The sequence below is a fragment of the Pelodiscus sinensis genome, chromosome 1 (assembly GCF_049634645.1).
Source record: "Pelodiscus sinensis isolate JC-2024 chromosome 1, ASM4963464v1, whole genome shotgun sequence".
In the NCBI taxonomy this organism is placed as follows: Eukaryota; Metazoa; Chordata; order Testudines; family Trionychidae; genus Pelodiscus; species Pelodiscus sinensis.
In genome coordinates, this window is record NC_134711.1 from 325,694,320 (window position 1) to 325,708,211 (window position 13,892).

Sequence of the window (13,892 nt, forward strand, 5' to 3'; positions counted from 1 at the left end):
CGTACCTCATGTGCCTAGGTGAGCAATAGCCAGACCTGCATTGCCAAAGTGATCCTGTTGGATTACAATTCACAGGAATATTGAGTATAGGAGTCAAGAAAGGGTGTTATGCCTGTTGCATGAGAATGAGAAAAGGGCAGTGGAAGTGAATGAAGGGTCACCCTAAATTTAAAGGGAACCCACCAAGCAGAGGGTCATGTGTCCACTGGCAAATGGAAATTAAAGGGAATGAGAAGCAAGTTTCTGTTGTGAAATAGCACAGATGAAATAGCATTTGAGCCTTTTTCTATTTCCAGGGCTGGTTAAACTCCCTTCAGAATTTTTGCTTCTCTTCAGCAGTTAGAAGATTTGTTGCTGTTGTTGGTAAGCAGGTTTAGAGCCTGGATCTTAGGCCTGGGGTGGGCCAATGTTGTAGGAAAAGGCCAGGGGGAGGCAGCAGCAGAATGTTTAGGACACAGCATGGCAGTGCCAAGCGTTGGCTAAAGTAATCGTGGCAGAGTTAGGGGGTTAACAGAGACATTGTTACCTCCTTTTCGAGGTAGGAGATGTGAACCCCTCTGAATTCTGGGACTTCCCTGACTTGGGTAGCCAGCAGGAGACAGAAAGGAAAGTGGTGCCTTCAAAGGACATTTATCCTTTGGATTTTCTCTGCAAGATGGGAAACTGGGGCAACGGACACTGCCCAATGTACTCTGGGGCTAAGTCTACACTGGCAGCTTCTTGTGCAAAACCTCTTCCAGAAGAGAGCGTCTACACTGGCATGTGCTTTTGCGCAAGAGCATCCATGCCAGTGTAGACGCTCTCTTGCGCAAGAAAGCTCTGATGGCCATTTTAACCATAGGGTTTTCTTGCACAAGTAATTCATGTTGCCTGTCTACACTGGCCTCTTGTGCAAGAACAGTTGCACAAGAGGGCTTATTCCTGAGTGAGAGCATCATAATTCTTGCGCAAGAAGCTCTGATTTCATACATTAGAACGTCAGTTCACTTGCACAAGAACACACGGCCAGTGTAGACAAGCAGCAAGTTTTTGTGCAAGAGCAGCCACTTTGGCGCAAGATCGTGCCAGTGTAGACACATTGGGGGTGGGAGGGTAGTTGTGATTTACATGCGTTTGATTCTTATTTGCAGTGCTGTCTGCTTTCTCGTGTTCTGCATAGACTCTGTGCTTGTGAGTCAGTGTGTCCCTAAAAAGGCAGTGATTTCCTCCTGAGAGGCGCTGTGCGGGGAGAGGGGGGGGGAAGAGGAGGTTAATTTTCTCATATTGATGGGGGGCGGCTCCAGCTAGTTCTGTTTTGTATTGGGAAGAGGAACCTTTAGGTCTGAACCCAGCCCCTGTGGCTGTTCACGGCCCCTGGCAGAAGGCTTACACTGACAGGCTCTTTTTCCTCACAGGAATGAAGAAGACCTGTGAGCCAGAGACCCTGTCGGGCTGCGTGCCGGTCAGTTTGCTGACTGAGATAAACAAACCTCAAACTCCAGCTAAAGGTCGTGGCTCAGAACCAACCTCACTCCACTTTGTAAACAGTCTGTGCAGGGCAAAAGCCTCTCCCGATGGATCCCACTTACAGGAACTGAATGCGGGTCAGCTGATCCCTTGAGAGACAAGGGCGGGTGCAGTCTTTGGACGCCTGGACACTGCGAGTGCAGCTGGTGTCACTGGCCGGGCTCAGCTCTCTGGGATCCCCAGCCAAATATACGGAGATAACAAAAGCAAATGGGGCTCAGTGTCCTGTTGTAACTTAGTGCCTGCTGTTTCCTCCAGGGAAAGGGCTGGGAAAGACCAAAATGTTTCTCCTGTAGCGTGTTTCCTCCAGAGCAGGATCCGGGCATCAGCTGGAAGCTTGGACGTAAGACGTGTGGCTGGGGGTTCGGCCTGCCTGGACCAGTCATCCGACTGGGGAAATCAGGTACAGCCCCGGCTTGCGTGCGTTGGGAACCGGGCTCTGAGGCTGTCCCCCAGGAAACCCTTGCAGGCAGCTTCCCACCCTGGTCCGTGGTCCGTGCGCCGGGTTTGTGTGTCTGGTGGTGGGTTGTTGGGACCCCATCTGAAATAAAAAACAGGGGCAGCGTTCATGGGGCGGAACGCTTCACATTCTGCGGGATTACATCCGTGCCGGGAAACTCCCCACAAATTGTCACTCCCTGCATGATTCTAGGCCGGGGTGGGCAAATACCGGGGTTCGCCCCGGTGGACCCCCACGATTCCACTTTTACCTGTGCAGGCACAGGCGATCAGAGCTCCAATTGGCCGCCGATTGCTGTGCCCAGCCAATGGGAGCTGCAGTTGCCCATATCTGCAGAGATGCAGGTAAATATAGTGACAACGGCCCACAAGGGACCAACCCTGGCGTATCGCCACTGTTTTATTGGCCACCCCCGTTCTAGGCCTACCAGTTGCTGGCTGCGAAATCCTTGTGGAAAAATCCCCCGCAGTCTCCGCTGGTGAGTCTGCCCCGCAAGCCCTAGACAGTATCTCCATCCAAACTGCAGCTCCGTTCCCTTATTTTTAGCCCCGTCCTCTGGGCTATGCCCGAGTCCTGCCTTGGCTCTGGTGAAAGGAAAACAGTGACTAAAAATAGACCAGCTTGTCAGTAGCGTGTCCTTGGGATCTGGCTTCCTCTGCTGCAGGGATTCTGGCCTCTGACCCCGCACTGTGCGCCCGGGATGTTCTCTCTGCAGGAGCTGTGATGACTGACGGGAGACAGCTGGTGGCCAAGGGTGACGGTGGGGTGGGTTTGTGAGGACAGAGCCAGCCAAACGTACACCTCCCCCAGCCCAGCGTGGGAGCGGAGGAGACCTAGGAAGGGGAGAAGGGTGTGGACAACAAGACCGCCACACTGACAGCGCCTGTTCTGCCGCGCTGGGCCCGGCTCCTTGCTCCATTTGATTGTACAGAGTAGGGCCATCCTGACCCATTTGCAGAATACGCGGCTGCGTAGGGCACCCGAAAGTTTGGGGCCCCGAAACATCCTTCCGCCCGCATAGGCCTGCCCTCCACCCCTGGCCAGCAGCAGGGTGGAGGTTGGTGCTGCGGGTGGGTGGTGCTTATGCAGCAGTTCAGCATGGTGCACCCATGGACGATGCAGGCCACAAACCCCTCTCCCGCACCACCCGCCGCTGCATGTGATGTACACGTCTGCCTGATTGCCACTGACCTGCCCGCTGGATTTGCCTTCAGCCTCGCAGCTGAGCTGGGAAATGAAGATGATGAGGTCGGTGGCGCTCTCCTTGGCTTCTCTTTGGGCTCTCGCCTGGCTGGAAACGCCTCAGGTAACCGAGTTCCTCCAGCTGAATTCTCTCTGCCGTCCCTTCGTTCCCGTAACCCGTCTCTGGCAGGGAGGGCTCTGGCACACGGCCTCTCAGAGAGGCATGGCCAGTGGGAGGCGGGAGGAGGGCCCGTCTGTAGATACCCGCCCTGCCGCTGCGGCTGATCCCTGTGTTGGTATTAGCGCTGCTGGTTAAAGATGGGAAATATTCTGTGGGCTGTGGCGGAGTTCAGACAGAGACAACATTTTGCTGTTAATCACCCTCCGTTATGTGGCTGCCAGCCAGTCGGATCCTCGTGAGCATCCTCAGACAGGACGCCACCTGAAGTACTAGAATTTTTCGCTGCAGACTCCAAAGCAAGAGAAAAATCGGTATCCCCGCTTCACACGGGGAAACTGAGGCACAGTGAGGGGGCAGGACTTCCTAAAGGTAGGATATAGCACCCATTTCCCGAGGCCCTAGTCCAGTTCTCTCCCCAGCGAGCCATGGGCTGTCTGCAGAGTGATTCGGTTTCCTAGTTCGAGCCGTGTCACTGAAGAAGGAGTCCTTCCACGGGGTAAAGCTATGCCCAGGAACGATGGAAGGAGAGCAGGGAGGGAGCATTGTGGGCAACGCACCCATCGTCAGAGCCGCTCGGACGGCTGAGGGGTGAGCTACCCTCCATGATGACGTGGGAATGGTGCTCGCTCTGTTCGCTTTGTTCTGTTGCATGTGAGTTCTGTCCTGGGGTAACCCTGTGTGTGTGCCTCAGTTTCCCGGGGCACCGCACCACTATCTAGGCAGTGAATTCCAGGTATGTCTCACTGAGGGAGGACACCCAGGCCAGCACCTTCACAATGGCCCATGCTCACCACAACCTTAACTCGGTGATGCTTTTGCCCGAAAAGATGGACAGAGGCGGGAGGCGGGGCTGGGTGGAGACCCAGATGAGCTGTGTGAGTGAGTCTTGCTGGCTTGGGGGGCAGAGATGGGGGGCAGGGCCACTGGCTCCGAGCCCCCCCTCTCCTGTCGATGGATTGTACTGACGGCTCCTGGTTCCGGTGCTGACAAGTCTGCTCGGCGCTGCGTCCCTGTCAACTCAAAAGCCTTCTTCTCTGCCTGCCGGCTGAAAGTCATTTCTGGCTGCAGATGGGGGGGGGGGGCAGGGCCTGGGGCCTCCCCACCCCTCAGTGACACGCTCAAACCTGGCTACCCCAGCCCCCCCCCACACAACCGACCTCTTTCTGCTCCCACCAGGTGAGAAGCCAGACCACTGTGCCTCTGGGGATGGCCCCCAACTCCTTCGATGACCAGTACCGCGGCTGCACGGAGGAAATGGAAGCGGAAATTGCCCCTCGCCTGCTGGAGGCGGAAAACGCCCGACACCGGCTGCTGGGCTCCATGTGGGGAAACCTATCGGCTGTTTGGGAGACTAAGAAGCAGCAGCTTTCTGTGCCCGTGGGCTTTCGGGCCGAGCATGGCATAGCCCTCCTGGTCTACACCAATTCCTCTGTGCCCCTGTACAGGGAGCTGAACCAGGCCGTGAGGGAGGCTGGGGTCTCGCGGGAGACCTACATGAGCAATTTCCACTTCAAAGCCCTCCATTATTACCTGACGCGAGCCCTGCAGCTCTTACGGGCGGACTGCGGCCAGCTGTCCCAACACGAGCTGTTCCGGGGCGTCCGATCCATCCGCTTCGAGCCCAATGGGACCGGCGTGTTCCGGTTCGGACAGTTCACCTCCTCCTCGCTGGACCGGGCGATAGCTGAGCAGTACGGCCAGGCCACCTTCTTCACCTTGCGCTCCTGCTTCGGCACCCCTGTCGAGGCCTTCTCCGCCTTCCCGGCCGAGAGGGAGGTGCTGCTCCCCGCCAGCGAAGTGTTCCAGGTGTCCCGCTTCACTCGGGAGGGGAACCGCAGCCTCTTCCTCCTGCACAGCACCAACCGGACCTGCAGCCATTACAACTGCGCCTACCTCGGGGGTACGTCCCGGGCCGCACTGGAACGGGCTCGGCCCCATGGCAACCGGGTGGAAGGAATCGCAGGGGCGGTGAAATGGGCGGTTCCGAGGTGACCCATATCTGAGGCGAATCTAATGGATTCTCTCAGGGGGACACTCAGCCCTGGGCTGTGGGTCAGCACCAAGCCATGAGGGGAATGTGGGGGAGGGTCTTTCTCCTTCTCAGGCAAGGGTCCCGTCAATGAGGGTTTGGTTGGGTTTTTTGCTTCTCACTTCTGCGCAGCCCCTGACTGATTTTTCTGTGGGTCAGCGGCCCCCAACCCAAATACGGTTTCCCCACCCCCGATTTAAATAGTTTTTAAGAATATCTAATACAAACTCTAGGCGGTTTGCCCCACAGCATCCTGCCGGCAGCATTAAACAATCGTTCAGAAAAGCACCCAGCCTAGCTAAGGAAACTGACTCCTTCACTGCCCTTTGTTATTTGCCGTCCCGCAGCAGCTGCCCCGATCTGGGGTGCAGTGTCCTGGGAACACAAGGATTTCCGTGTTCTGCAGGGCTCCAGGCACGGGCAGGTTGGAAAGTTCGGTGCAGTCCGGGACCAGCAAAATCCTCACCAGCTTCACTGATTGATAATTTTGCTTCTTTGGGTTTCGTCTGGCAGCTCTAGCTGGGGCATGCTAATGCCTGATCTGTCTCTTCTCTTCCTCTTGCTTGCTCTGCAATGAGATGTGGTTTTTAAATGTGCCCTGAGATGGTCCTAAAGCTGATGGCTGGATCGTAGTCATAGAATCCTAGGGCTGGAAGAGACCTCAGAAGATCATCTAGTCCAGCCCCCTGCTCTAGGCAGGACCAATCCCAACTAAATCAACCCGGCCAGGGCTTTGTCAAGCCAAGACTTAAAAATCTCTTGGGATGGAGACTCCAGTGCTGATTTCCGACCTCACCAGGCTCTGCGTGGCTGGGTGTCTCTCTTACAGATCCTTCTGGTGTGATGAATGGTCATGCATTTCTGCAAGCCAAGCCCTCTCCCTGTCAAACAAACTTGCGAACTAAAGCTGGTATTTGGGGTAGGGATGTTAAAACAGTTAACCAGGTTAAATGATAGCACATAACCAGTTAACCATTTTCACCTTGGTCCCATCGCCCGGCCTGCTGGTCCCACCACAGCCATAGGGTCCCACTGCGGCTGGGCGGTCCCACCCTGGCCGTGGGGTCCCACTGCCAAGCCCGACAGCCCCTCTGAAACCCCTCTAGAATCCCCTCTAGACCTAGCACCTATTGTGAGCTGGTTTCAGGCATAAGAATCAAATTTTCAGGTGCCTAAAAATGCAGCTAAGCACCTTGTGGGATTTTCAAGTGCGCACAAGATATATAACTACATTTGTAGATATCACAGGGTATGTCTACACTACCCCGCTAGTTCGAACTAGCGGGGTAATGTATGCATACCGCACTTGCTAATGAAGCCCGGGATTTGAATTTTCCGGGCTTCATTAGCATAAGCGGGGAGCCGCCATTTTTAAATCCCCGCTGCTTCGAACCCCGTGTAGCGCGGCTACACGGGGCTCGAACTAGGTAGTTCGGACTAGGGTCCTATTCCGAACTACCGGTACTCCTCGTGAAACGAGGTGTACCGGTAGTTCGGAATAGGCACCCTAGTCCGAACTACCTAGTTCGAGCCCCGTGTAGCCGCGCTACACGGGGTTCGAAGCAGCGGGGATTTAAAAATGGCGGCTCCCCGCTTATGCTAATGAAGCCCGGGAAATTCAAATCCCGGGCTTCATTAGCAAGTGCGGTATGCATACATTACCCCGCTAGTTCGAACTAGCGGGGTAGTGTAGACATACCCTCAGCACCTTTAGAACTTTAGCCCTATGTGCAAACATACCCCAGCTGGGTCCTGCTGGCTGTCGTGTGAGCTTGAAGCAGTTCACACTAAGGGACAAAGCTGACCTTCGTCCACGCCAGTCTGGGAAAATTCTCCCCCGGAGGAGACAGCGGTTCCATGAACGTCTTTGTTTGTGTTGTAGGAGAGAAGTCCCAAGAATGCCTGGACAACACAGGTAAAAAAGCTCCTTTCCATTCCAATCTCTGGGCCTCCCAGGGATGGGCCGGATGCTTTTAGTCTGATATCTCAGCTGACCCATCTGACAGTGGGTCACATTGAATATGAGAGGAGAGCAACAAAAATGATCAACTGTTTAGAAACCCCCAGGGGTGAAAGTAACTTCCATTTCTTACAGGTACTGTTGGGGTGGGGGTTGGCTTAGGGCGGTAGGTTGGGAGGGTTTGATAGGACACAGATATCAGGCCTGCCTATGAAGGCCTATACTTTAAGGCTGTGTCTAGACTGGCCAGTTTTTCCGGAAAATCAGCCGCTTTTCCGGAAAAACTTGCCAACTGTCTACACTGGCCGCTTGAATTTCCACAAAAGCACTGACAATCTCATGTAAGATTGTCAGAGTTTTTGCGGAAATACTATGCTGCTCCCGTTCGGGCAGAAGTCTTTTTCCGAAAAACTTTTGCGCAAAAGGGCCAGTGTAGACAGCAGAGATTTGTTTTTCGCAAAAAAGCCCCGATCGCGAAAATGGCGATCGAAGCTTTTTTGCGGAAAAGCGCGTCTAGATTGTCCACGGATGCTTTTCCGCAAAAAGTACTTTTGCGGAAAAGCATCCGTGCCAATCTAGACGCTCTTTTATGAAAATGCTTTTAACGGAAAACTTTTCCGTTAAAAGCATTTCCGGAAAATCATGCCAGTCTAGACATAGCCCAAGGATTTAGGTGTATTCCTACCATTTTAGTAATTGCAGGGGAATAAGACCAAAGAGTTAATACCACAGTCTGTCTGTCCGGGGCCTTGTTCTTTTAAGCTAAGGCTTTTGCTTAAGCATATTGAAGTAAGGCACATTCCAGTCATGTGGGGCTGTTCGAAAGGCCATCCAATCTATGGCCTCCAGATAAAGGGAAGAGCCTAGCAGTTCCCACCCTTTTCCAGATGGGGACCCATTTTGACAATTCAGGAAGACTTGGTGACCCACAGCAATTCAAAAACAGGGGGAGGAGGGAGGACAGAGCCACCTGGAGAGACACTTGGCGACCCTTTTGTCCTGATCCATAGGTTGGGAAACCCTTAGGTGTCTGTCTGGCAAGCACCTACTTATCAATAGTTGGGGTTGTGAAATCTGAAATCCACATTTCTTTATTGTTTTGTCATTCTCTCTCTATTGTTTATCTGTATGGTCTCTGTCTGGTTCTTCGATTGTCTCTGGCTCCTGTCTAATTAATTTTGCTGGGTGCAAATCAATTAAGATGGTGGGATATAATTAGTTAGATGATCCTGTTACAACATGTTAGGATCGGTTAGTTACATTTCAGTAGAATGAATAGTTAAGATATACCTGACAATATGACAGGTTGAACCTCTCTAGTCCAGAATTCTCTCATCCAGGAACATCCGTGGTCCGGCATGATTTGAGTGAGCCGGATGTCCTCTTTTCATGGGTGTGCCCTAGTTTTCCACAGTTCCAGAAAGTTTGTTTACAGCCTCCAGCCCTGGCTCTCAGAGTTCTGTGCTGTGATTTAGCTCTAATTTACCCCTCGATGTCCTCTATCAGCCCAGTAAGTAGTGGAAGTGTTGGTAATGCTAGACAATACTGACCTCCTGTGGTCCGGAAAATTCTCTCGTTCGGAATTGGTCAGGTCCTGAGGATGTTGGACCATAGAGGTTCAACCGGTACTATAGATATTAGAGACAAACAGGAGGGGGGTGGGAAAAAAAACAAAGGAAAAAGGAAGGGAGGAAACAGGATTCGTGCTTGCTGGAAGAGAACCCCAATACACATTGAATTGTTTGCATCTCCAGACTTAAGATGTTGCTGTTCTCTCTCCTTGCGTGGGAAGGACCAGGGAAGTGGGAGGGTGAAGGGACAAGGCAGCCCTCTAACAGGGTTGTGATGTGACAGGACCTGTAAGAAATTCAAATGTAGGATGGTATGTGAGGGAGTCGGGGCAAGGGGCTGGAGTTTGGAGGGAGAGCTCAGGATAAGGTGTTGGGGGCGTGGGGAGGTCTCAGGGCAAGAGGTGTGGAGATATGGTGGGTGCAGAAGTCAGGCCAGTAGGTTGTGGAGTGTGGGAGGCTTAGAGAAGGGAGATGGGGGGTGCTGTGAGGTCCCTCTCAGCCCCACATTTCTGCGATTTGCTCACGCTTGATAAGATTAGCAGCACCTGGATGAAGAAGCAGCCTGGTGTTTAGCGGTGCTGAGGGTCCTTAGCATCCAGTGATTAACCCCATCCGCGTGGGTTTATGCACTGTACCATTCCCCTTATTCAAGGCTCTAGTTCCTGGCTTTTCTTTCCTTAGTTGCAGGAAGAAGTTTCAGGGTGTCCAGCGACATGAGCCCAGTACTGTTGGGTGGAATTGTCCTGCTCCACGTTGCAGCTCAGAAACTCTTCGCCAGTTTCAAACTCATCTCCATTTTTTAAAGAAATAAAATCTACTAGATATTGTACAGCGTTTGTCTGTGTGTCTGTCTGTTTGATCAAGAGCTAGGACAGGGGTCAGCAACCTTTCAGATGTGCCGAGATTTAACTTATTCCCTTCTATTTACCGGTCTGCGTGCCAGCGATACTTTTAAAAGTCAGTAGTAGTCCTACTTTCAGCAGCTTCCTTAAGAAATAAATTAGGATGCAGATCTTAACGTTTAAACATTTTAAAAAACAACTAATAGTCCTGCAGCACATTAGAGACTAAGAAAACATGTCGATGGTATCATGCGCTTTCATGGACACAACCCACCTACCATTTTAATAACACAGGATTTTTAAAAAATCATTAAGATCAGAGTTTTAGGTATATGCAACACTCCAAAAATTCTGTTAAAAGAATCTTGTTCTTTCTTACTTTGATTTAATTCTTGATTCCATCACAGACTTCTTGAGTGAGCTCAGGTAAGTCCCTAAGGGTACATCTACACTCAGGGGCAGATGACAGTTTTGCGGGGCCCTGGGCAGCTTAATTCCGCAGGGGCCCCCCTTTGCCACTGCGCATGCGCGGGGCTTTCTGAAGCATGGGGCCCTGCCCTATATCCGCCCCTGTCTACACTATAGTTGCGGGTATAAGTTACAGCTCAAGGAGACACACACACATACTACCTATAGCTTAGTGCTCTGAGGATAGATCTGCACTGCAGTAAAAAACTCACTGCTGTAAGGTGTGGAGCATTAAGGGAACCTGAAGATGCACCGGAGTGTCTGAGTGTAACACTGAGCTAATGGAAATTTTTAACCTTTTTGTTTTCTTTTAGGGAGCAGGAAAGGATTCTTTTCTAAAACAAAACGGTCTCATCCCCTGAGCTAGGGCAACCAAATTCGATTTGCGGCTTCTTCTGATCATAACTTAAAGCAATATCAGGGTAGGGTTGTGCGAGGCAGATGGGATGTGCCTAGAATGGGATTGCTGCTCATAAAACCAAAGAGAAAACAGACAGAATCACCAAAGTAAATACAGTCCTCAAAATATCCACACCTGAGGGAATGCTGAAAGACTGAACCAAGATGAGCCAGAAAAATAGGATGAACCATTCCTTCTCAATAAACCTTACAGAAAAGAGAGAAAACAGAGACATTTGAAGTAGTGCTGTGTTCTGGCACAGCTAAAGCAATGCTTACAGTTTGAAAATTAGAAGGTAGTTATTGCAAACCAAATTGCCTATAGCCCTTTTTGTTAAAACATAGTAAACGATGCAAGTTTATAGGGTTGAAGAAAAAAATAGACTTGATGGAATTCCCATTTAAATTCTTTTACTGTACTAAAATTAATTTCATAAAACCACACTGTATTTTTTAAAAACACAATCATTTCAATAAAGCATGGACATTTTCCTTTTATTTAAACAAAATATGAACTGAGTTCAGGACCTGAGCAACACCAGCTAAATCTGCTCCAGGCTGCCCTGGCTATAAGTCTAGGATACGTTCCAAAACACTTGCACGTCTAGCAAAACAACTTCAAAGGGGGAATTTCTTTCCTGCTGCTGACTTCCATTTGCGCAAATGGGGGAAGGGGGTGTTATGCAACTTAAGAGCAGGGTCTGGGAGGACTTATAACGCATTAGTTCCTGCAAGCGTCAACGATGTTAGTGTGGAACCAATGTATATGGACGCCCTGTAGTTCTCGTATAAAAAAAATGCAAGTGGGATCCTTTACTGCATGCTGTGCTGTGTACTCCTTGAATAGGGCAGCTACTACCAGACCAGGTATCAGGGTTGGAATAGCCTAAGAGCTTCCATTACACTCAGCAATAGATGAGACATGTCCCCTTTAAGCGACTTTAATGCACGGCCAAGGCGGGCTAGTCTCATATGGCACCATCTAGTGGCTGAATGGTATAATTCAGTTCATGGTCCATTCTACGCCCCCCCCCCCCCCCCTTCAATTTGACCAGTTACAAAATTTTATAAAATGTGCCGTAGGAAGCAGTCTGTTAAGTGTCTCTAAATGACACTCTGGTTTTTTATTACACGACCCAAACAGCTCACAGCTGGCTGTGGTCTGTTTAGAATCTGCCTCTTTTTGTCTGGCCATGTGAAGGCAGGTCTAGGAATGTGCTTTATGGGTGAAGTTTCCCCCTGTGCAGAGGCCCTGGAACCATTCAGGTCTACACAGACCCTGGGCATATTGTGTCCTGCACTTACTAATTCTAAAACAAGGAAAATCTACAGCAGAAAGCCTCCAGCAGATCGCCAGAATGCAGCTGGGAATGTGCACACAGTCGCCTCGAGGATGTGAGATGAGACATGCAAGAAGGAATACACAGGCTCAGGGCATGTCTTCCCTATGGGCCGGATCAACGGAGCAGTGATTGATATAGTGGGGATTGATTTATCATGTCTAATATAGAATTTGGAACTGCTAAAAATAATAGATAATGATTTTTTAACACATAAAACCCTGTGCCCAGCACTAGTAACTCAATACTGGATCTCATTCTGGCCAAGAAGAGTTAATTGTTGCCCTAAAAAATAGCTGTTGCCTAGGTATCAGTGATTATGATCTGGTTGCAGTTACACTGTGCAAACAGAATATGACACTTACTAGTCATCTCTACATTTGCAACTTTTGAAGGACCAGTTTTCTCAAGTTTAAGGCCATTGCTGGCATAATAAACATGAATCCAAAGTGGGAAATGTTGATAAAAACTGGGCATTTTTAAAGATATTCTAAAAGATACCCCAGAAACCCACACATGACAAAAAAAGTTATGCTGGACAAGAAACCATCCTGATTTAAAGGTGAGAAAGAAAGAAAGAAAGAAAGAAAGAAAGAAAGAAAGAAAGAAAGAAAGAAAGAAAGAAAGAAAGAAAGAAAGAAAGAAAGAAAGAAAGAAAGAAAGAAAGAAAGAAAGAAAGAAAGAAAGAAAGAAAGAAAACTTTAAAAATGTAGGTGACTGATAAGGGAAGCTAAAGAAATCAGTGCACTATCAATGGCCAGGAGAGTTAAAGATAATAAGAAGGCATTTCTTAACTATATTAGGAATAAAAGGAACCTGAGAATAGGCTAGCTGTAGATGGTAGATGAGGTTAAAAAGACAAATATTCAGTAGCTATTTCGGATCTGTGTTTGGAATTAGGGATGTGAAGGACTAGTTGATTAGTAGTCAACAAGATAGTCGACTAGTCGCTCCCTCCCCCACCTTGCTGCCTCTATCAGAGGCCAGGATCAGCTGCTCCATGTGGCACTGCCACTTTGAATGCCTCAGGAAGTACGGCGTGAGGCTCCTTGCGCATTTCAAAGCGGCCACGCTGCATGGAGTCTGGGGTCAGTGGGGGAGCCCCCAGCTGATCCTGGGCTTCGGCGCTTTCACCTTTGAAGTGTAGCAACGGCCTTTGAGCATTGTGCAAAAATGCATTGTCTATTCAATTAGTCAATTACGCTTATTTGGAATGAAGCAGGTAGGTGTATCCATCCCAGATGATGTTCTGGGTGGAGTAGAACATTTATCAGCTAACAATCCCTTCTGGCCTTGAATTCTTGGACACAATGAAGACCCCGGGAATGTTCTTACCCCAGGCCTGCAATGTGTCTGTGCTGCCGTAACACACATGCAAGCGACTGGCATGGGGGATCCCTTGTAGCATTATCCAGTTGTGGCAATGGGGAGGCGGGGTGCATTTTCTCTCTTCCCTAGCACAAGAGAGGGCTGCCCCCCGCCCAATTCATGGAGATAGCTGGGGCTGCCTGTCGCTCATCTCCTGGCTAAGCCATGCGGTTGGGAATTCGAAAGGCCCTTAGAGCACATGTTGTTATGCTTGTAAGCAGCACATGGGGCCATTTCCAGGGGAAAAGGCCATATGCCATGTTTACAATGTGAAAAGCAACACACACACACACACACACACACACACACATCCCGCAGACGGTGTCTAGTTACCACTCTGTCCTGGCTCAAGTCAGTCTTACTCCCCAGGTAAGATTGACTGAGTGAGGAGCCGGGGTCTGTCAATGGTGATTTGAGGCTCTTCTGAGGCTCGGCTTGCAGCTCCAAACCAAGAGTCTAATGCAGGGGTGGGCAAAAGGGCCTCCACTGGCCGGATCTGGCCCACGGAGTCCCTGCCTCTCCCCCACTCCCAGGCCAATTAGGGCCTGGGGGGCGGGGGAGCATGCAAAACCTCCTCCACTCTGCC

General features: G+C 50.4%; 1 protein-coding gene and 1 long non-coding RNA gene across 4 annotated transcripts in view; one reads left to right on the plus strand and one right to left on the minus strand.

Moving 5' to 3' along the window:
- Window positions 1–11,241, plus strand: part of LOC102452965 (ecto-ADP-ribosyltransferase 5) — a 34,029-nt gene extending 22,788 nt beyond the window's left edge. The window contains exons 2-6 of one of the 3 annotated variants that reach the window (XM_006137089.3): window positions 1,395–1,909; window positions 3,181–3,272; window positions 4,506–5,229; window positions 7,241–7,273; window positions 9,571–9,718. In XM_006137089.3, the coding sequence (XP_006137151.2) occupies window positions 3,201–3,272; window positions 4,506–5,229; window positions 7,241–7,273; window positions 9,571–9,692 (951 nt within the window). In that variant the 5' untranslated portion in view covers window positions 1,395–1,909; window positions 3,181–3,200 and the 3' untranslated portion in view covers window positions 9,693–9,718. Of the gene's footprint in view, window positions 1–1,320; window positions 1,910–3,180; window positions 3,273–4,505; window positions 5,230–7,240; window positions 7,274–9,570; window positions 9,719–10,513 lie in introns of those variants that run through there. The other 2 variants (XM_075919679.1, XM_075919678.1) reach the window with 2 other exon arrangements.
- LOC142826603 (uncharacterized) lies at window positions 1,909–3,281 on the minus strand. Its single transcript, XR_012900831.1, has 3 exons — window positions 3,158–3,281; window positions 2,394–2,550; window positions 1,909–2,047 (listed from the first exon to the last, which is right to left on the minus strand). It is a non-coding gene; the product is annotated as an uncharacterized LOC142826603 (long non-coding RNA).
- Window positions 11,242–13,892: the final 2,651 nt, after the last annotated feature.